The sequence below is a fragment of the Falco naumanni genome, chromosome 6 (genome assembly GCF_017639655.2).
Source record: "Falco naumanni isolate bFalNau1 chromosome 6, bFalNau1.pat, whole genome shotgun sequence".
Taxonomy (NCBI): domain Eukaryota; kingdom Metazoa; phylum Chordata; class Aves; order Falconiformes; family Falconidae; genus Falco; species Falco naumanni.
This window is the reverse complement of record NC_054059.1, coordinates 84,737,088-84,760,857: the sequence shown is the minus strand read 5'-3', so window position 1 is coordinate 84,760,857 and position 23,770 is coordinate 84,737,088. Positions and strand designations below refer to the sequence as shown.

At 37.5% G+C, this 23,770-nt stretch overlaps 1 protein-coding gene across 6 annotated transcripts in view; it reads left to right on the top strand.

Moving 5' to 3' along the window:
- The window catches only part of RGS7 (regulator of G protein signaling 7), a 236,338-nt gene that overhangs the window by 203,331 nt on the left and 9,237 nt on the right, over positions 1-23,770 (top strand). For 3 of the 6 annotated variants that reach the window (XM_040599084.1, XM_040599088.1, XM_040599085.1), the window contains exons 10-17: positions 5,323-5,397; positions 6,447-6,545; positions 7,284-7,345; positions 8,847-8,957; positions 9,520-9,645; positions 17,409-17,595; positions 20,953-21,042; positions 22,318-22,371. In XM_040599084.1, the coding sequence (XP_040455018.1) occupies positions 5,323-5,397; positions 6,447-6,545; positions 7,284-7,345; positions 8,847-8,957; positions 9,520-9,645; positions 17,409-17,595; positions 20,953-21,042; positions 22,318-22,371 (804 nt within the window). Of the gene's footprint in view, positions 1-5,322; positions 5,398-6,446; positions 6,546-7,283; positions 7,346-8,846; positions 8,958-9,519; positions 9,646-17,408; positions 17,596-20,952; positions 21,043-22,317; positions 22,372-23,150; positions 23,232-23,770 lie in introns of all 6 variants that reach the window. The other 3 variants (XM_040599086.1, XM_040599087.1, XM_040599089.1) reach the window with 2 other exon arrangements.

The window sequence follows — 23,770 nt, the reverse complement described above, 5'->3', positions numbered from 1 at the left end:
TAACATTTGACACTCAGGAAATTTCAAATTTTAAGCTTACTATGTTTGCAATATTCTGATATTGTAAATAATGTAAAAGACAACTTTCAGCCTCTGCCTCGTCTTTAAGTCTGTGTGACTATATCTTTTCCAAGCAGAAGTGAAGATCTGTCATGTTTGTATCCATGTCCATGATTTGAATTCATAGCATTTAAATTTTGAAAGCTTGGAGAAATTGAAATTTAGTATTTTTGCAGTTAAATGTAACAAGTTAGCACAGGCTTGTAAAACAAATAAAAAGATCTATTTCACAGTGTATTGACACTGAAATGCAATGAAATTGTGTAAGATTTTGAATCAATCTGCCTAAATATTTACTGCTTTAATGCACCCTGAATTTCTAAGTGTGCGTATTGAAGTGAGGTAATTATTTTAAATAGCACCTATGTGTTTTTAGCTAAAGAGGCTGTGAAATGACATTACTGTACATTGTCACCAGGTTTGTTTGTATGGGTTGAGTACACACCACAGGCTGCCAGAGGACAGAGGCAGCAGTAAGGTAGCGAATACGTCTTGTCTTTCCTTTCTGCTGTCCTGGGGAGGGGAAGGCAGGGTGATGAATTTCACACTGCCGTGAATGCTTGATTGGAATGTTCTGTAAAGTGGCTTCTTGAAATTTCAGTCCCTGCAGCTTGTAAAGATCACAGGCTGCACCACAGAAATGTAGGCTGAGAGGGACCTCTGGAGGTCCTGCTCAAAGCAGTGCTAACTTCTGAGTCAAATAAGATCATCCAGGCCCTTGGTTAAACAAGTGTGAAAAATCACCAAGGATGGAGATTCCACAGCCTCTCCTAAGCAACCTTTCCCTTTTATTATGAAGAATATCTCTTTACGGCAAACTGAAATTTCCTCTACTGCAATTTCTGGCTATTGCCTCCTGCCCTTTCATGGTGTACCTCTGGAACAGGTCTAGCTCTGCAAGTCTCTTTAGGCAGCAGAAGAGGACAGTTAACTCTCCCCTTTTGCAAGCAGAAAAAAGTGTGTTCGTTCACTGGACTTCTCCTTTTGGAATGTATTTCTTGTGTTGTTTGTGTGGCCCAAAACTAGTCTTGGTGTTCCAGATGTACCCTCATGGTGCAGAGTAGAAAGAAAAAAACACTTTCCTTTGCCTGCTTGCAATGCTGTTGCTAATGCAGCTGGGGATGTGGTTTTTCTGCATTGCTGCAAGGACAGACTGCTGACTCATGTTCAACTTCTCCCTCAGATCATTTTCTACCGAGCAGCAATACAGACAGACAGTTCCCAGCCTATTGCAATGCATGAGCTTATTCCCTCCCACATACACGGGGGTATTTGTCTCAGGTACAAGAATACTTCTGGTTGTTCTGGCTTAAGGTGATTCACTGGGAAATTGCCATATTCTTTAAGAAAGAAAGAAAAAAAAAAGCCAAAACTCTGTGCTGACATTATTATAAAACTGACATCATTATAAACTGTGTACTTTCTGTTGAGGATTTCACACTTAACTAGAATTACAAGTACATGATAGCAAAGAGATTTTTATACAAAAAGGAGTTGATAGCAATTAATTTTGGCTGTGTGGCCAGGCAATAAAGAGGGCCCTTGGAGTCTGACACTTTGTACAGCAGACCAAATATTAGGTATTCTGCACTATTTGGATGGAAATGTACCACAGCTAAAGCATTCCATTTGATGTAAACAATGATTCCTTCCAAAGAGTTGCTACAGGTATCATAAAATTAATTCACTGTTAGCACTATTACAAGGGCTTAATTAATTAATTCACTGTTGCCACGGTTATTAGGGAAGCATTGTGAATAGCAAGTAGATTTTCTTTTAACTAAACATACTCTCAGGTGGTCGCTGTGTTCAAATGTTGTCTGTAGCCAGATCTAAGCATGTAAGTTCTTGGACCTCCTCTCTTTGCAGAGGAGGCTTCTTCCTCCCACTGTTTCTTGGCAGAATCCTATTATGCAGCCTCCTAGACAGCATCAATAGAAAGTTGTGCTGCTTGGAATTCAGACTAATGTGATTATTTAATAATTGAAGTAGGGATTAAAAAAATCTTCTATATGTGGTGGTTTATATTATTTATCTGCATCCATTTATCTCAGCAGTGCATTTATCAGGACTGCACTGACATGTCTGTTGCTGTAAATTAATGCAATGACATTTGTACTTTGAGATAAGGGCATGCTAATAGATGGATGAAAAGAGACTAAGTTTCCTTTGAATATATGACAGTTTTCCAACCAGCTATTTAAAAACACATGAGGCCTAAATTCTACCCTGGTTATGATCGTGCTATATGATAATTTCAACAAGGTCACAAGATTTTCCTCTGTGTATGTGGAGGGGGAATCGTTTTCATACAGAATATTAGTCTTGAAAGAAATAAACATTTTATTTACACATATAGAAGAGGTTTCAAGTCTTCTAGGAAATCTGTTTGAAAACTATTTACAGTATTAGTATGCAAATTATATACTACTTGCAGCAGAGTACTCTGACAGGCATCTCGCTATTTGAACTATGGTAGTCCAGTTAAAAAAGCAACACAAAAAGAAAACACAGCTGGATGCAATTGTATCTAAACACATACTTATTATGTTAATGGGGGCATATGAATAAAATGAATTGTTGTCCGGCAAAGGTTTTCCCACAAAGACTCTGAGTTAATTTAGCAAAATGTTTAAGTAACGCAAGCTTTTGTGTTTAATTGAAAAGATGTTTGATAATTATTCCTAAAAATTGACAGATGAAGTTTGGCAGCACCAGAGAAACAATAAAGCCCATCTCATGTTAAGTATCATTTTAATAAATATTGTTCAGTTGAGACAAAAACATGAACCATGGCCCAGATTACATTAGGTACTTCCAGTGATATAATTTAATTCAAATTATGAGGACAGTATTGTAGAGTGGTAGTGGTACATGTCTGAAACTCCTATTGGTACCCCGGATTGTCAGAGGAGTGATACACTCTGTAGCTGCCCTCCCTTTCGCACTGAAGCTTCCTGATGCTCCCCTGCCTGTACCTTCCTGCTGCTCCTCTCCTGCCGCCTGCCCTTCAGTCCCACCTCGGCCCACTTTCTGCCCTCACAGCCTCTTGTGAGCACCCCTGCTGAAATACGCCACCGAGGGGTTTTAAACAGCCAAATGCCAATAAGGACCCACTAGATGCTATACAAGGTCAGTACTGGGCTGGGTCTCTTTCCAACCAATAAAAGCTTCACGTTTAAGTCATTCCCAAAAACCTCCCAGAATTTCTTGTTACGTCCCTCACGTGACTCTGCACAGCTCTGGCATGTAAGTTACCCGAGCAAGGTACAAAATCCGTATATACCAATTTACTGCTGGTAGACTTGAAATCTTTGAAAATAAAAGGTTTTGGATAAGGTGTATGCCTTTTTTTTTTTTTTTCCTCTTTTTTTTTTAACTTCCCCCCCCCCCTCCATTTTTAGGACATGCTTTTAACAAACCACAACTGAAAACTGAACAAATAACAGTTTGTGCCTTATGTAAGTGTGCCTGCTATTGAAATGGTTGCGTTCAAAGGCTGTAGATATTGTTAAAAGCCCATGTCTTCTTCACTGCCAGCTGCTGCCATAATCCTAAAGTAGATGCATTGTTTCTTTTTTAACTTTCTATCTGTGTACTGCCCCAGTGCTTTCTGCCTTTAAATTGACCATCGTGCAGAATTTTGTATTTCTCAACCTGCCATTATCTTTGAGAGTTACACGTTATTTTGAGTTGAAAAGCTACCATTTTTGTTCACAAGCACAAAGTGTACCTTCCATAATTTAGCTCAACAGGCATCTCAGGTGCAGTCTTGAGAACACTATCCAAGTGTCTTTTTATATTCTTAGTGATAAGGAAATATTTATATTGCAAATGCAGTATGGTCAAACGCACATTATTGTATTATTTTTAAATAAATACTTATTGATTTAATAACTCATACTGAATTTAAAAAATGAGTCTGTTATTTAAAATATTTTCCAGAGTCAAAGTACCATTGGCTTGTTTAATGAAATATTTCTTGGCTCTGCCTACGTAGGAAATGTTTAAAATTTTTGTCTGTGAAGATTTACAGCCCCATCAAGCATTTTACATTATGATAAGAAGACAAAGCTTGTATCATTAGTGTGATAATAAAGTCAACTTGGTTGTCTGGCAAGTAAATTCTACATCTAATTACTCCCATCAAAACAAGGCAACCTACTTTCCCTAAAAATCTCTCCTGCTAGAGAGTGGAACTGACAATGGCAAATGTAATCCCTCTAAAATAACCAAAAAAAAATGCCTCACCTGAGAGCATAACACTTACTATTAGTTGTTTCCTAACAATTCTTACCCATTCCTACAGCAATGGGTAAAGAACAGATTTCTGCAGAGCTTGTACTTAGAGGGAAGTGTCAAAAGAAGATGAATTGGGAGAAACTAGAGGACTTGTGTCCTTTGGGATGCTACAGAGCTGTGAGCATGAATCTTTGAAGGCCAAATCAGATGTGTTGAGAGCCATTCTGTTCAGGTTGCCCGTCTTCTGGTTAGGTTGCTGAAACCTGTTCTGTGGCAGTTGTTGTTTCTTTTCTTTTCTGAAGAAATAAATCCCATTTCACACATTCTTTTTAATCTTTTTTTAAGAAAGATCATCTTTATAAAGGTGACCCAAACCCAATGCTTCTGAAGGGAGCTGGGGTTCAGAGCTCAAGTGGATATTGCATTATTCTATTTATTTTTTATTGTTAGGTCAACCATGCTTTTTAAAGAGATAGCTGGAATGCACATTGTATGGCTTCCTTGGCAAAAGCAAAGCAGAAACATGTGATTTGTTTATCTTATCTTGAGAATTTATTTCAAATTCATGATGTCATGAGTTCTCAGCATATGGTCTTCAGTGTCTCAGTCCAAAATTCCCAAATACTGCCAATAGCAATTCGAGTTAGTACCTGGTCTGTGCTGCAGGTGTCTTATGATATGCATTTAGGTGCTTTCTGCTTCTCTATACATTGCTTTCAGTACTTTTAGCATAAAGATAAACAATTAAACTTGTCCTAAAAGCCACGATGGGGTGCAGAAAACAAGGCTGACGAGCAGAACATTCTCTCTTACAATAAGCCAAAGAAAATGGTACTTGAGATGTTCCCTTAGACTACATTTTGTTTAGGTTTTAGGGACTATTGCAGATGGACATCAAGTTATTATATGCCTCTGGTTATTTATTTTCTTAGCCTTACAGACTGAAAAGGAGCACCTCAATGAAAATGTTATGGAGTTCCCTTGCAGATTTTATCCTTGTGCTTTCCTTTCTTTTAACAGCCTGGATGTGTAAACACTACTGAAGTGGATATAAAAAAATCTTCAAGAATGAGAAATCCACATAAAACAAGAAAGGTAAGTACTGTTACTATATCAGAAGCAGAAGGTGGAGGTAATTTATAGCATGAAGTTCTATAGTTTCTTAAAACAACTTCTTACGGCTGCAAAGAACAAATGCGTAAATGTACATGATTATTTCATAAGCTCTTAAATGAATTAGTACTTACAAATTTTGCAATACTAAGTACATGTTATCACATAAGAAAGGCCTTGGAGAAATACACAGAAAATATAAAAATAAAAATAGGTTTTGCATGCTCTATTCATGCTATTTTGTAGCTTGAATAAAGCATGTTAAAAGGTTTCTGTCAGTAATTAAGGAAAAATAAATTAAAGCTGCGGTGTAAACTATAACAACCGTTCTATATGGAAGAGTGTCTGTAGTTTACAATTATGCCCTAAATGGAAATTGGCTTCATCTAAATTAGGATCCAGACATGAATAATGTACATTCTCTAGGGATATATAGATGGATCGGAGCAACATTTTCTTTCACGTCCTTTGTATCATAGTAATGTAGATTGACTGCAACTTTAAAGTACTTCAACATATATATTTCATGTCAACTCATGGAAAAACATGTTTGAAAAAGAAAAGTAGATTTAGAGAAAGTTGTAGCTTATCTACCATAAAGTGAAAGGTCCAGATTAGCGTAATTTACCAAGCAGCAATTGCAAATTTAGGAGTCATCCAAGTATTCCATTGTGTTAGTCCACATTTCAGGATTCTGTTTCTTCTTTTCCTACCAGTTGTCTCCACTTACTGGAATTGTAATAGCTGCCTTTTAGCATCACCCCCTATGTTTACTATGCTGTTAGTGTAGAGACTTAAATGTAGATCCTGTATTCTATGATATTAAAAAGTTGTGAGGGTTTGGGACTCTATTTTACACCATGGTGTAGAAACACAGTTTTATCTGAGTGCATGGCTTATTTGCAGTACCTTTAGGAAAAGATGTTCTTGGCTAACATATTGAGCGCACTATACTAAAACATCACAGTTACAGGTATGCGTAGAAAGCATTGTCTGAAAGCAACTATCATTGTTCCGTATTTTTTATGTAGTCTGTCTACGGCTTACAAAATGACATTCGAAGTCACAGCCCTACCCACACACCAGTACCAGAGACTAAGCCGCCCACGGAAGATGAACTACACCAAGAGGTTTGAAAAATAACTACAAACATGTTCTTCTAAATGAACTTTTTAGGAAAGTAGGTATTATAATAAAAATTATAGTGACTGGGAAGTTGTTCAGAACTGTTCTAGCAAACATTTAGTAAACCTTTTCCTTGTTTCAGGATATATGGATTTAGGTATGTAATTTTTATTAATACTAATCAGACACAACCTGACATTTGTTGTATCTTGCATTAAACAGTCGAAGGCAGTTAGCAGCAGGCCAGTTAGTGGGCTCTTTGCATAGCTGAGCCCATTAGCCCCTTTAGCAGTAGGCAGTTTGCTCTTCCTTTCAACACTGATTTAAGGTTTGAGGGTATCCTTCCCTCTCCATGTGTGCGCATAGGGGTTCACACATTTATCTACTGGTAATGCTTCATTAATCTCCCCTGAGTTGTTAGGATTGGGAGAAGATAAACATCTGAAGAATTAGTAGTTCTCTTCAAAAATAAAAAAAAAAGGCTAATTGGGTTTCTGTTGATGATCCTGTAGGGAAAATGTTATATTGGGTCCTTTTTTTGTCCATGTAACATCTTTTCTCTTCAATGGAAAATTCCATTTATTTTAGAACTACATTGGTGAAATGTTGTTTTAACTCGGATATATTTCTCTTCTGTGCCCTAGGATAAATTAAGGTTAAATTACAGCCCTAATAAAAAAAGCTATGGAAATAAAGTCAAGGTATGAATTACTCAGAAAACTCTTTGCCTTCCTTTCTTGCAGATTAAGCACTGGCAAATGCAATTAGACAGACATAGATTAAAAATGTCAAAAGTTGCAGAGAGGTAAGTATATTGTCACATCTTCTTTTTTTTTTCAATTAGACTGATAACTATTGGGAAAATGTCAGTGTGAAATAGCTTCAAAGACAGACAGACAAGGGAGCTCAGGTGTCATAGAAATAACTAATGAGAGTTTACTTTATGTAGGAGGTATTAGGATCTTTTACTGATAAAAGGGGGCCCAGATATCCCGTGATATATTTCTGATATAAAAGCCAAGAGTCACTGGAAGAGCCTGTGACCAAGTGGGCACAAGTTTCACCTTGCATTGGCAGGGAGGCCAAATGGAAATGGGTCTGGGGTTACTGTTTGGCTTTTTCAAAAGGGCAGTCACTGGTAAAGCAGGGACCTGACCGGCAGAGCTAGCTGGTGGGTGAGGAGTTCGCTGCTTGGACAAGGTGAGTCTGAGCTTACTTCAGGTCAGAGGATGTAACACTAGCAGGAATCTTTCTCCAAATGAGACCAAAATTTGTCAGGAAGGGTCTAGAAAGCAAAACAAAAATCCCTTCGGAAAGACTAACTACAGCTTAGATAAAAAAGACATACAAAAAAGGAATGCTCGATTTTACACATCAAATGCAGAGATAGTAGACTGCGGAAAATTGAGCTGCATAGGGCTTGGTAAAGGAAATTAATCCATATACAAATGGTTCTTCATCCTTTCATACATTTCTGCATGTGTTTTTACTTATACATGTGTACATATGCACACACATACAAACATGTATTTACAAAGAGAACAGGTTAAGAGTTTGTGTTTGCTGAACAGTAAAAATGGAATACAGATGGAAGATAAATAGGAATGAAAAGAAAGAATATTTTTCTTCACTTGTCAATAAATTTTCAGTAATTATGAGGCAAAAGGGAATGGAAAACAGGAAAAAGGGCATGGGAGATGTAAATTAGGAGAATACAAGCAAAGTTTTTAGTGTGTTCAGCTGAGTTAGATCAGTCCATGAATACTGGAGAATTTGAAAAAAAACTTTGGGTTTTTTTGAAAGCAATAAATGTGGGAGTAGTGCCTTTTGATTATAAGATAATAAAAATATTAACTGTATTTAAAAGAGGAAAAAAGGAATCCTAGCAGCTGCAGGGCCAATAAATATGACCTGAATATCATGCAGTGTTTTAGAACAGATTTTACAGGAACTGATAATTAAAACCATAGGGGTAGAAAACATTCCTTTATGAAAGCAAATGTGTGTGGAAGAGGTTGCTTGATTTAATTTATTAGTGCCTAAAGGAGCCCTAAAACAAGCTATGTGGTAGTATTAGGGATCTTTGTAGTTTATTTTATTTTAGCTCTTGATAAGACCTGAGCCATCCCTCTTTCTTCGGGGGTCCCCTTTTAAAGGGCTTGAGCAAACCCGTTAGCTGCCTTCTGCGCGTGTGCACACCTGGTTACCATGGGTCAGTTGATGCAAGGTAACTTGTTAACTGGGGTAACCAGATCAGGTTTCCCCCCCTCCTGACATGACAATATTTGATGGTTTTGTCTTCCTAGTCTATTAGCTTATACAGAGCAGTATTTGGAATATGATCCCTTTCTTGTGCCCCCTGATCCCTCAAACCCTTGGATATCAGATGACACTACTTTCTGGGAACTGGAGGCAAGGTATATAATTCTATTTCTTCTTTTTTGGGGTAAGGGGGTATTATTCAAGGTTTTCCTTGAAATGTGAATATTTCAGACAGAGGTATTGCAGGAAAATACTGAGGCAGAAGGGCAATGCAATATCCTATCACCTCTCTATATAGACTTTTATATCTATAAAATATATAATTTTTAATAGATTTATATATATATCTAAAAAATAAACTTTAGAGTTTCTTAAGATGGGAAAAGCTATGGATTAATTAACCTGTGTAAAAAAAAAATAAAAAATTACAGTAACCAGTTTCCAGGGTTCCAATGTGGGTGAAAAAGACACCTTTTAAAATCTGGTAACATTTCCTAGTTTGGAATTCCTTATTCTTCTGTGTAAATGCATATGTATTACATTTACCCTGTGCAAGAACAGCCTGGTTGCTCATCTCTGAACACTGCACAGATACGAGCAATCTGGGAGGTGAGAAATCTGCAGCTGAACTTTAGAGCTTAGTCTAAATTATGAACATGGAGTATTATAATACTGAAGTATTGCTGATTGTGGGTTCTGTTGTTTTCATTTCTGTAGCAAAGAGCCAGGACAGCAGAGGGTGAAACGATGGGGGTTTGGCATGGATGAAGCTTTGAAAGACCCTGTGGGAAGAGAGCAGTTTCTCAAATTCCTGGAGTCAGAATTCAGTTCAGAAAATTTAAGGTAAACTAGAGGGACTTTATTTTTTAATAGCCTATAAGATACGTTGGTGGGTTTTTTTTTCCGTCTACTACATTTCTTTTCAATTTTTTGACCCCTTCAAAATTTTTCCTGTGTCTTACCTTTCAGAATCCATTCATGCAGGTTGCCACCTGCTCCCACATTCAGGCTGATGGACAAGATTATTACAGTTAGCAGAGACTCACATGAAGCATATTTTCCCATTCATATCCAACTTCTGGTCAAACTACCCATGCAAGAGCTTTTCTCTCAGTTGATTTAATTAAACAGGTTTAAAACATTGACTTATTTAAAGCCTGTTCAGTATCTTTTATTAAGTCCAATATTATGAGAACAGAAAAAATAAGGAAGAGAATTTGTTAAAAAAATAAATAAAGGATTTAAAAGTAAAATCATCAGACTTGCAGTGTTGGTCAAGCTTCTGAGGGTCATTGGTCTTTTGAAAATCTCCACCATTCTAGTACTCATGGATCTGACAGAACAGAAGTAGTATGACAGCTAGCTCTCAAATGCCACTAATTGCAACATAGAAAGGTACTGCTAGGGTATGAAGCTTTCTTTTTTAAAAAAAGTATATGTACAGATTTATTTTTACATGAGAGAGAGCAATTACTGGATTTTAAACAATGATAGTCCATCCATTGGTTAACAGCATGTTTTGTTGTTCTAAGGAAGTCATATTTCAGCAGAAGTTATTTCAGAGGGATTAGGAACAACAGCCTTTCTATAGATAAGTCAAATTGTACATAGTACAAAAGCATAGACAACATATTTTTCTCTTTATTCAACCTTATTTTCAGGTGTCATCTGTATCATTTCCCATTCACTGCTAGCATAAGGAATATAAAATCCCATTTGCACACATTCTAGAAGTCAGAAAAATCCTAAACTACATTCTTATCTATGCCACTTCTCACTCTGAAGTGGTGCAGCATAGCCATTCATACTAGAGTTACATCCACACAGCATTTTCAAAGAGGCATTTAGCATTTTGTGGTGTTGACTCATAAATGCTGAATAATTGCCCAGACCTCCTTGTTGCTAATTGAAGTTTGTCAGCAGAATAATTAAAGATGGTCTTTAAGTTTCTGACCATGTTCATAGTCAAACATTGAACTTTGCATCATAGATGTATGCTACATACTCTAGACCTTATGATATTTTCCAAACGATTTGTTTGCCATTACCCCCATGTAAATACGGCCTGACCTGTATGTGTATGTTGCTAAGTTCATTAGTGTCAGATACAGACTTCTTGTATTAAAAATAGTGGCAAAATCAGGTTTTAAAACCTGAATAATATCAAGAAAAGAAAAGGTGTGGGTTTTTTCTTTTTTTTATTTAAAGAGCATCCTAGTAACTCCTTATGCAAAGCAGCTGTTCAAATACGAACCTATCCAGCCCAGTGTGTGCTGCAGTTTCTCTGCTTTTCTATGATTAATTTGTCTCTCGGCCAGCTAGACTGTTACCCGCATAATCCCTAGCTCTTTCTTCTAATCCTATTTACAACACTAACCACAGGCAAACTGCAAGTGACTGATCCAGAAAAATTCCCTAGAGAAATTTTTTCAGAGCTGATTCCTTAACATGCCATCTACTTTTCTGTCTCCCTTTCCAGATTCTTATATTGGCATTATAAAATACAGTATCTGAGCAACGGCAACTATGAGCTTAAAAGCTGTCCCTGGGAAGGATCAGGCAGGGGATCAAACTTGCACTGAAAAGGTGCTTTCTGTGATGATTAACTGAAGGAAAACTGTCTCACAAGCTTAGAATTATGTTTATGAATTCTCAAACTGTAAAGAAATCAATCCACTATTAGGCTCACACAGTAAAGTCAGGATAGAAAGCATGAATTTGTAACACTCATTGCATATGGGAGTCAAAATGCTATAGATCTCAGTAACTGAAATGAAAAGCTTCCTGATTTGAAGCCTTACTGGTGAATAAGCCTTAAGTTTAAAAGACCAGCAGTTCCTTTGCTCACCTGTTAACCCCACTGTGGCAATTTGGGGTTTTGGAGTGTTTTTTTTTTTTTTAGTAGTAGTAGTGTTTGAAAGCCACCTTGAGAAAAATATTTATTTCTATTCACATCTTCCCACTGCAAGAAAGCGAATGTAAGTCAGTAGCTGGCTTTTGCTCATTTACTGATCTAATACTAAGAAAATTTACAACAAGCACCACCAAACCTACAGTGGGATAGATGCTGGGACCCTGGATTCTAGCTACCAAGTGCAGTGCACAGGATACAGCAGGGGAGAGCAGACAATGCAGAGACATTCAGTATTAGTTGATTAGAATTCTTATACCTTGCTTTGGTGAAAGAAATACTAAAAATGTGAAATAACTCTACCAGATGCACCATTCCTATTCAAATGAGATTATCTTTTGTAGCTAAAAGTCCCAGTGTTAGTGTTTCATCAACCTGGACCGAGACTGTCTAAGGTGACTGAGCATCTCACTCTTGGTGGATGTAGGTCCTGTTTTAAGCAGAACAGGGATGAAGAAACTTGAGCCGAGAGTTAAAACCAAGAACTGTGCAATTAGGAATGCAACCGGGTTTCGCCTTTTTACTCTGTATTTTTTCTCTGATTTTTTTTCTTTGCTCGTAAATTGGGATTAATAGTATTTCACTCTCTAAAGGGGTGTTGCAAAACATAGCAAAGGAATAAAACTGTCTAAGCAGTTCTGTCAGTGTGGTAGCTTCATTACAGTGTGATTGCAGTCTGCTAACACCCAAGCTGGATTCTGCATTCACCTAACGGAGGCTGTGATTTGTAAGCTCTTGTTACCATGCAGATTTTTTGGAAAGATCGCTTGGCTTGCTGCTCACTACACAGAACAAATAGCTAAAGTAACATATGATTTGGATAATAGATTTATAAAATTCCCACTGCCTGCTACAAAAATGGTGGCCATTGTTTAAAATTCACAAGACTTAAGTTTGAGCATGATCCAGTCCTACTGAGCTTGGTCACAAGGCTTTCTAAGCACTGAAAAAGGACTTTTCAAAGTGAAATGAATCTTATTGCAATGTGGCACCTGGAGACCTAATTTCTTTCACCTCTGTAGAAAATCCCTATTCCTCTTCATATCCTTCCTTTGTCTGTAGTACAGCAGAATTCTTTAGAAAAATAATATGCATACGCTGACTGTATGTTTGCTCCCAAGTGGTTGTTTTGTAGGAATTGCAGCCTGTAAAGATCTAGATGGTTTCAGATCAACCTGAAAGCCTGTCCAAGTCATTATGCAGTATTGCAGTAGGTGTGATCTCCAAGGCAGTGCTAAGGCTGCAAAAGCCTCTAGATTAGGGAAGGGAAGGTGGTGACTGGACATCTTCCATGATGCACAGAAGGAAAAGCTTGTGGACCCCTTGCCCCTTCCTTCCTGCCCTACTAGCTTCTGTAATGTGTGAGTAAATAGGGAAAAGGGGTTTTGAGTTCTGGTTGTCCAGAAAAAGAAGAGAAGGACTGAGAACTCAGCTAGATTTAGCCATTTGTTCTTGATATGTTTTCTCTGACCATCCTCCAGCAAACTGAGATTTTGTGAGGTGTTTATTTTGGATTCATCCATTTAAGTTGTAGAAATGTTCTGTACTGGAGATAAAGACTTCAATAATTTCCTGTTGAAAAAATGAATAAAACCCCACATATACACTACTAAAAATCTGTAGTGTTCCCTAAAAACTGTTTCAGTCATAGTGCTTAATTTTGTGTTTAACTTCCTCCAGTGTTTCTGCTTATTCTTTTAATAACTGCATAACAGTGCTTTTACTAGAGAAGAGGGAAAATGGTGCAAGAGGTTCTGTTTTCCTTTTAATCCAGCCTGCTTCACTTTCATTTTTTTGCTCTTTATTACTGATCTCCACTCTTGATGACTGTAAATGCAAGGCATTTCTCTCTGCACTGGTGGTGGAAGAGTGCGTTCTGCATGTTACAAAGTATGAAGACCGATTAACTGTCCTTGATGTCTGTCCTGCAAGTCTGAACAGAAATGTTGGTAATGACACGCTCCCACACAGGATGGGCACTGGTAATATTTATCCTTCACACTTGATTATGACACCCTGTTTTGTGGGCAAATAACTTGACCAAAATTTAATCCTCAAGGCCAGAATTGCCTGTGCTTTAGTTCTCATTCAGACTCAAGCTAAAACTACAAGTCCCAGCAATGTTGCCATTCATGTCTATTAGATGAGAAGAAATTAGTTGCAAGATTCAGTGATTTTCTCTTTCATTTTCTTGAAGACCTTCAGCACTACTATGTCTTGAAGCTTGAACTTGTATTTGGCAAGAGGGTGGACTCCAGGAAACAGAGACTAGTCTTTCCTGCCCCTAGACAAATGTTAGGTGATTTTCTTCATGGAGTTTGTTAAGGTTTCTGTTTGCTTTTGCTGAAAACGCTGAAAGGTCTGTCCTCCAAACTGTTGTGTACATGCACTGGGTGCAAAGCTCACATTAATTCTCCACACTGCCTAAACCTCACACATTTTGTGGAGAATCACTGCAGCCTTTCCCTCGCTCTGAGTTCCTCTGTGCTGAATTTAACTGATTAGCTTCTTCTGGGATCTGCTGACGGCTTCATCGGACATTTAGGTCAGTTAATGGGACAGAAGCCATGTTGCAGCTGTGCTATTTAGCTAGCAAGGCCACCCTCACTTTGAAAGTAATCCCCAAATATCTTACAACATGTGTCTTACCATGTCATGTGGCTGGGTGTATGACTATCATACAGTATACACTCTCAGCCATATATCTGGCATGTGACCCAGCATGTGGCAGCCCAGATGCTGGGACAGAAAGCAGCAGTAAGGTTTACACCCAGCTACTCAAGTCTCTGTTCCAAGGGCACTGAGCATCTTCCAGAGAAGGTCTCCATGGCAAAAGCAAAGCTTCACCAACAGGAGATGGGATGTTTTATCGAATGGCAGAGAGTTTGAGCTCTAGTCCCTTCCACGAAGTAGCATTAAGTCTGTGTATATCGTAGTCCAGAAAATGTGGTCGGGTTCTCCCTCTCCCTTCTCCTGCCCTTGCACATATTTACTGTTGCACACTGCGTGCTGTTTGCTGCAGTCTTCCCTTGCTCTGGGCACAGCTCTCGAGGCAGAGAGCTGTAAAAGGGGACAGGGAGCTTTTCTGGCTTGAGGTCCTATGCTGAGATCTTGCAGACTTCATCTGTGCTATTGGTTCCCATGGGATATTCAGAAAAGTTATTTTTGAGAATGCAAGAGGTAGCAGCCTTATTTTTGGCATTTCCTAACTTTGCATATTTGACTTTAACTCTCTGTGGGAGGAGGGCAGGCATTTTTTCTTGAAAGATCAGTAAGTAGATTAAAATGTTAAAATGTGTGTTGACTGTGAAGTAAGCACCCTAGACATAACACATCACAGAAATCAGCATTTTCTTCCCACTTTTACAGAGGTTTCTGTATTTAGAACCTCACATTTTCAACAGGGTTTTTGAATGTTAATATTAGAAAGGTAAAATAAAATTAATCTATCAAAGAGCTGGTGTTCAGCCTGTAAGGATGTTTCTACACAACCTGCCTATTCTATTCTGGAAGCTGAATATTTCCTCAAAGTATCTATCTCCAATCTATTTTCCCCATAATTGAGTATAGCCTACTATATGGAAGGGGGTTACTTGCAAAAGAAAATAGTATCCTAAGGCATCTTTGTGGTGACTTCCAGAAGCATTGGCAGTGATATAATGGAACAAACAAGAATGTGACGGCTTTGAGCTAGATCCTCAGGATATCTGCAGGGTGACAGAAAATGTGTGTTTACAAAGAACATCCTTTCCTTTCATTTTTCTGTTCCTTACCTGACTTTGATACACATGAGTAATCAGTCAGTCCCAGAAGATGCATTTGAAGGGGTTAGCGCTGCAGGATATACACTTTTAAATGCAAATATCAAAAGCAGCTTAAGGAAACCGAAGTAGGTTGGCCAAATTTGACAAACTGAACTGAATTAGTTTGTGAGCCGTGCAGTTTTTAAACTTGAGTTATGAGGCCTCTATCCTTACTGCAGTGCCATCAGCTTCTCAGGATACATCCCCAGGCTCTGTGCAGATCTACTCTCAATTCACATTGCAGTTCATAGAGACAAGTGACACTACCCAGCACTTTTAAAACTGATGTTCTGTTGGCACAGGCTCCCTTTGTGACCTTGGAGAAACCACTGTACATTATTACATTATTAATATATTTGCAAAACTGGGACAATACTACTTCTCTGTCTTTTGGAGAATCTTAAGAGATCAATAGACAGAATGGTTGTGCTTAGGTACTATAGAAACTGAAGGGTGTAGAAATACCTAAAATAATCATTCCAGTAGAGTGAAGCTGACCATAATGGCTTGCAAGTGACGAGCACAGGCTCATTCCGTCTCTGCTACAAAGGAATTTCAAGACAGGACTATGAAGGACTAATTGCTTCCTGGAAGGTAAATCATGTCAAGTGAAGAATGTCTTATAGGAAGAATACGGTAAAGTGTTGGGGTTTTTTTGCTATGCTATACTATCCTCTCTTAAGAGTTTTTGCAATGACTATAGTAGAATTTGGATGGATGGAGGCATCATTTTGCTTTCTTGGGGGTCTGAGTGCAGTTCCACTGTTCCTATCCCCTATCCCATCCTTGTTTAACTAAGCTAAGAGAGCTCGGTTTGATCTCACAGTGTAAGCAGGGTAGAACTACATGTTAAAGGTGCACCCAAATTATTTGTCAGCCTTGTAAAATCCAACTTACTTCAGTTAACATATTACAGGGTTTAGCTTATCTGTTTCATAGTAGAGCTGTGTCAAAACAATAATGAAAAGTTGTGATGGTACATATTACATATTTAACAAAGTCAAACTTTAGTTAGGCTCTTGGGAGGGATGGAGAACTAAGTGGTCTGCACCATGTCTAATCATGAGATCCTAACTGAATTTAGAACTGTGTTGTGCAGTGAGAGATTCTGAACACCAATAGAAGAAGTAATAATCATAATAGCAAATAAAAAGTGACTAACAAAGCTTATAGGTAGCTAGCCGTGATCGCAAAGTGCTCAAGACCTCAGTGATCCTGCTCCAGACTAAGAATACAGTGAACTGGCCTGCACTGTATGCTGTCTATGTATATATATATATATATATATGGCTATGCAGCAGCAAAGAAGAGAGAATGGGTACTTCAGCATTTTAGTAAAAATATGCATAGAAATGCAGTGCTGGAGAGATAAATTAAATTATAGCAAGCAAAACAAATGTTTTTTTCCAGTTTATACATTATCTGTGAAGTAATAGTCACAAAATTACAGTTACAAAGTTTATAGTTTAGCAGGACTCCGAGAGATTCATGTAGATAGCAAGAAGGTAAGTTACTATTTTTTGAAGGAATGTCAAAAAGCAATGGGTTTATAAGCAACATAAGCCCCCGTGGTTCAGGTGAACTGAAATTTCAGTTTAATTCCAGGTAAATGGAAACCTTCCCGTAAGCAAGTTACTATGCATAAAAAAATGAAGCATTTCCCACCCATCTCATAAAAAGGCTTGTAGTAATTGCTTATTAAGGTGGATCAATCACCTGAGACAGTATATGAGAATGCTGATCCCAACATAAAATCACAGATTTTACTTATTTTAATATGATTTACATGGCTTTCAGTTGCTTCATATATGTTTTTAAAAGCAAAGGAGAGTGCAAGCACTTCATTAATGATTGCTCTGAACTGGAAATCAAGATGCTATATTGTGCCGTAGGTTCTGGTTAGCAGTAGAAGACCTGAAGAAGAGGCCTATCCGTGAAGTTCCTGCTCGCGTCCAAGAAATCTGGCAAGAATTTCTTGCTCCAGGTGCACCCAGCGCTATCAATCTAGATTCAAAAAGTTATGACAAAACCACGCAGAATGTAAAGGACCCTGGAAGATACACATTTGAAGATGCTCAGGTCAGTTTACATTGCTATTTAAGTCCATTTGAAATAGAATATTGGGTAGTGAAATCTATACACAAAAAATGACATATATTTGGGAATTAAATGATAATGCTTTGTTGACTAAAATGCCATTTTGGCAACGCAAATGGTAACAATCTTTCTTTCATGAGACCCGTGCATTACTAAAGCTCTTCCTGAAACTTCTGTGCCTGGTACTTGTGGCTTACACAAGTGGACTTGAAATTATTACAAGTGGACTTGAAATAGAGCAAAGCATATAGTACAGTGAAAATGATATTTTCATGTTCCCATGTTCTTAATTTTCTTATTCAGTTACAGTAGGAGAAAAGTTGCCCCCACACAAACGTTGATTTTTAGTTCTTAAGATGTGTCTCTGTAAGGCTTCTCTTGATACAGGCTCAATATGTATTCTCTCCATGCCTGCCCAAAAGTGTTGTGCTGTCGTTTACAGGAGTCATAGGTTCCCATCATGAAAAGAATATGACCCATATGAGAAATAACATTTTGTAACACCTTGTATAGAAGTATCATATTCCCTGTATGATGTGTATTCTATACCTTATTAAACTACTATCTACGGAACATTGGGCAGAGGTCCTAAAGATCTGCTTTTCAATAGTCAGTATTGCAGTAAAGAACAGGAGGTAAATGTCTTATTTGGCTTTTGGGGGTCTTATTTGATCACAATTTGCATGCCATCATCGAAAGATAATTTTGACAAGAGCTAGATTTGTATAACTATTTATATTTTTGAGATTGGAAGTAAAAGTTAAAAGACCAAAATAGTAAAAGGCAAATCTTTTCTATCAGAAGAAAAAACAAATACTTCTGTGTTAAATGCAACACTTCATGTCACTTATAACTTAATATTTCATCTTTGTAGACTTCTGTGAAAAGCAATAGAAAAGAATTGGATTCGCAGTAGAAGTAGTAGAATCAGTACCATCCCTCCTTTTTCATCAGCAGCCCAGTGATGAAAATTTAATTATTAATGCAATGTGAAATGGTGTCAAAAGGAGAGATTGAGATCATATCCCTGCAGGATTTCCTACAGCTTGATTATTAGGTCATCATCCTGGGAGTCAGGAGATGGTGCTGCAAGTCTCACAGAGGAGAGAAGGGAATTGAATCGAGGCTTTCTACTTTCGGGAAAGCGCCTGTGCCCTAAATAGGAGGGAGAGTAATTCTACCACCTTTTCATTTTGCTATTATGAGAATAGCAATCTGTGGTGCAACAATAAAGTTTTCATTAGACGCTGTATCGTACCCACTGTTATGAAGTACTTTGCATTACGCCAGACACGCAGTTTTTCCTTGCATGGGTTGATCCCCTGGAGATTTAGGAATGCAGTGTATAGCAAAGACATAAATTATGCAAATAAACAATCCAGCAAGATTAAAGGTTAAAAAAAAACCCATCTCTTTGCAGCTGAATCAGTAAAGGACAATTGAATTCCTTGCCAGTAATGAATTTATTTTATTTATTAAAATACATGTAAAATTTCAGCCCCATTTTACTTCTAGATCTCTCTTATTTTTTTTCTTCATTATGAAAGACGTAGAGTACTCAATCTTTATGCAAGTAGGACTTTTCCTCCTGTCAGACCTCTGCTTATCTGAGCCAGTTTAGCATTCAAGTTGATCCTGGGAGCCTCCGTTTCTCTGGGAAGAGGCAGCCTGTACCTGCCCAGTTCTGCCTCGAAGCTTTAGGACCTTTACAAGGTGCCCCACCTGGAGTGGCTGGGTTTTGTCGGGAGTCGGGCTCTGCCTCTGCAACAGGCTCTTTATGGCCAGCTACTTGGGAAAGAAACCACTTCGAAGTCATTCTGGTGGTCAGCAGGTCATTTAATTGCGGTTAAATATGTGTTGAAAAGCATTTCTGGGCTTGAAAGGTGGCACCACAGAACTCTGGGTCAAATGCAAGTCATAAGAAAAAATAGACCAGTTTTGCTAAATAATTTCCAGCCTCAGTTCCTGACTAATGTGTGCATTAACAATACTAATTCAGCCTAATTTAGCCTTGCTTTTACAGGGCTGTTTTTTGCACAAAACCAACATTTTAATGCCTATCACCATTGATGGGCACAACCAGAGCAGAGTCCTTCCTGCTTTCTGTTGGCTGAATCGGCTGCTTTCATAGAAACTGAGTGAAATAAAAACTCCCCAAATGTACCAGTCAAAGTTCTGGATATACACCAGAATTTCTCTGCTTAGTGCAAGAAATACAATCAAAGGCACTCAGAATCATTTCTAGAGTTTGTAATACAACAAAAAAAAGTTAATGAGCTTTAATTTTACCTTGCCATAGTTTTTAAGCAAGGTGGTTTGTTGTTTGGTTTTTTTAATTATTATTTTATTCACTAATTTTATGCAGAACCAAGCTGAGAAACAGTATTTACTTTACAGTTTATTTGCTGTTTCCTGTTTTCTGTGCTACAAATTTCCTAGAGTAAAAAGTAGGGTTTGAGTAAAAAATAAACAAAAAATAGCTAAGACAAGTCCGTGGATTTAAAAAAAATTTTTTGAGAGTATTTCCTATTCTGATGGATTTTTCCACAAATCTTTCCTAACTAACATTATAATTAGAATTAGAATTATAAAGTGTCATACATCATAAATGTTTAGTTTTCATATTTTACAGAAATGAGAATGCTCCAGAAAGAAAGGCTTCATAAACTGCCTGTGACATTTGTTTTCTGAATAAGGGTTTCCAAAGTTTCGTATGCCTCTGAAGAATAAGTATCTTGGAAATTAGATTAGTCTGGAACTGTTTCTCAATTTGCATATATATTTTCCTGTTTATATTGTCAGCTGCACAGGAGACTAAACATCTGTCAAATAACGTTTTCGAGAGTAGCCAGGGAAAATCTTCCCTAACTTAAGCACTTATTTGTGGTCCTGAATTAGAAACCTAGTACCATTTCCCAGGCTATGAAGTTAGAAAAGCATCTCCAGAAACTAATTCTGAAAAATCTGATGAGGAAGGATCCGCAGCTCCTCATTTAATCACTTTAACTAAACTGACTGATGTAAGGCAGGTTTGAAACTGGGCTTTAAGCTAGATCTCGGTTGTAGATTCTTAGAAAAAGAGTTACATAGTGGAAATAGGGACTATAAATTTAAGAAAGGTGTGTTGTGTCCTTTATACATAAAACAGGTGGGATTTCTGCTTTGAGAACCGAGAGCAATTCAGCCTTAGCTTCAGAACTGCAACCTGCTATCCTATAGGGCTTCCTATTCCAAAAAGCACTAGCTGCTATATGTTCCACAACTAAAACATATATGAGTGCCTCCCATTTTACATACATCTTCTTTTATGGGACTAACAGCTCCTTCTTTCCCTTTCAGGAGCACATTTACAAACTGATGAAAAGTGATTCTTATCCTCGTTTTATACGATCCAGTGCCTACCAGGAGCTGCTACAGGCCAAGAAAAAGGTATTGGTCCATCTTGCCTTTGTCTTGCCACTGTGCAAAGCGGTGGTTATGTTTGCAACAATACTCAGTCTTCTCTCCCCTGTGCCAGTGCAACTGGATATCTGGTAGGTGACCAGCTTGGCGTGTTTCGAGGGTCACATACACACAGGAGTTCAATATACATATATGTGTATATATCCTGCATGCGGGCATGTTTCAATAAGTTAATCTAGCAAAACTTATTTTTATTTTTACATCCCATATTGTACTGTTTTCTCTGTTATGAAGCACCTTAAATTGCAAAGTGCTTTCCGAATACATTAAAAAAATAAAATAAAATCCCAGAAGAATAGTCTTTCATGTTTGCAAGTTTGCTTATGTAATAATTGTTGTTCTCTTTATTCCATCTATGAAAGCTACAGAATGTGTTTAGAAACAATCTTATTCATATGAATAACTTCTAATTTCAACTATAAATATAGGGGCTTCCTAATTCTGTTTCTTTCCCTATTATTAATGAACAGTTTTGAGTAGGCTAGGAATCTGAATTGAAAGAGTGATCATGTCACACTTTGGCAAACAGAGGCTCATGTCTTGGTATGTAATATTTGCTTAGAAAAGTCCAGATTACAGAATGAGTTCTGAACAGACACAGCCCAGAGTACATGGAGCAGCTTGTGCAATGTAGATTTCTATAATGATAAATAACTTTACTCGTGGGCTCTAAACAGTAATCTTCTAGAAACAGCCAGGAGCCCTGCACCTTGAAGAATCAGGGCCCCGATCGTTACTGGAATAAGGTAGTTATTAACACCATAGCATTCTATTGTTTATAATGACAACCTAAAATTATATGAAAGTACTGTGTGATTTTGTTTTTTGTTCAAACATTGATTTCTGAAGATCCAATAGAGAGAGAGATGTTGAAAATACCAGAAAGCTACAACTGTCCGTGTGAAGTCCTTAAGTTTGTGAATGTCAGTTCATTAACACAAGATGTGCACTTCATTATTTCTTTTTGGTTTCAGTTTTTCTTTTAAATCAAACCAGTTTGATTTCCATGAAAATTTATTTTTGTCGAATACTATATCTGCTTTGCCAATCCCCTGTTTTGCAGAGTCCCATTACAGCTTCATACCTGTGTTTGCTTCCTGATTTATACAAACTTTGGTTTGCAGTCCATTGTTTCATCAGTCCTTCTTTTCTACTCCATTTTTTCTTGCTTTTCTTTTCCCCCTCCTTTTCCTTTTTTTTTTTTTCTTTTTTTTTTTTTATTATTATTATTTCAAATTTAAGTTGGAAAACACTCTGGATCGTCGAACATCTTTTGAGAAATTCACACGCAATGTGGTAAGTTTGTTGCCTCGGAAGACTAGTAAACCTGATGGGACATCCTTCTCCCCTCCCCCTCACTGATCCCTACTTTCCCGTTTTGCTTCTCTAACCTGACAGTTAAAAGTGTATTCATCACAGTTTGAGAATTTTCCTAGGAATGACAGCTTTATAATGTGCTTTCATTACAACCCCTCCTCCCTAGTCCCTTTCCCACTGACCTCAATAGTCACACATGGAGGAATGGACCTTTGGGAGCCATGCTTTTTGCATTAGAAAGCATGAAATTATACACTTTTTTTTTTTCTTGTAGTAAAGAATTTGAAAACCTGCTTGATGTTCTTTTTTCTGTGCCTCCCAAAATACTAAGTCTAACACAGTTTGAATACGTTGGCTTTCCATCCTGCCTCCTTTTTATTTTATGAAAAAGTTTGTTCCATTTTTTTTTAATTGGGCACAGGGAAAAATAAATTTCCCCATCTTCCTTAATGTTTAGTACAGCTTCTTCGGGACCAAAGAATTCATGCTGATGTTGTGCAAGGGTTTGATTGGGATTTTGTTTTGATAATGGACTACAAGAACTGATATTTTTTTAATATCTAATTTTCAAAAGCTATTTCACAAAGGTAAAAATGAAGGCTGGTAAATTTGCTGTGGGCATTCTCTTGCCACCTGCCAAAAGATCCACTGATTTCCTGATATGTGGGATTCTTTTTACTTATCCAGTTTCTTTGGATTCTTTTTTTTTAATATTGTATAAGTTCGAACTAAAGCATTCAACGCATTTATTTTTATAGGGCAGAAACATCCCTATTTTCCCATGCCATAAAAACTGTACGCCAACACTGAGGGCGAGCACTAACCTGTTATGAAAAGAGGTAGAAAGATCTTGGATTATACTCAAGTTTGTCTGCATTGTCTGTTGAATTGTGCAGGTGATGCTGCTGTGTGTGTGTGTGTGTGTCCGTGGCTTTTTCTGTGACCTGGTTAGTGGAGCTGTGTGCGTTGAAATGAAAAATATGACAGCTTTCAGCAAAGATCATGGTTTTTGTTTTTTTTAGTTTCTAGGGAAAGAGGAGCAGTTCTCAGAAACTGCCTCCTGTATAATGAGGCTCAAGAATATTTCCTCAAGTATTTAAAAGTCATATATATATATATATGTATACTTTCCAGTAATTAAAAGAAAAGAAACAAATGCAGTGAAAGAATAATGTTTTTTGAGGCTGTGGGAATATCTCACATGTTAAAACAAAACTGTAATTCTTTAACTACTTTCTTATAGGTAAAGACTTCCTGTAATATGTTTTGAATCCACTGTAATCAGGAAGAAATTCGGATTCAATGGGACAGTCAGTAAAGGACACTAAAAAGTAAACAGCCACAAAGGAAACTATCCCAATGTTTGAAACAAAAACCC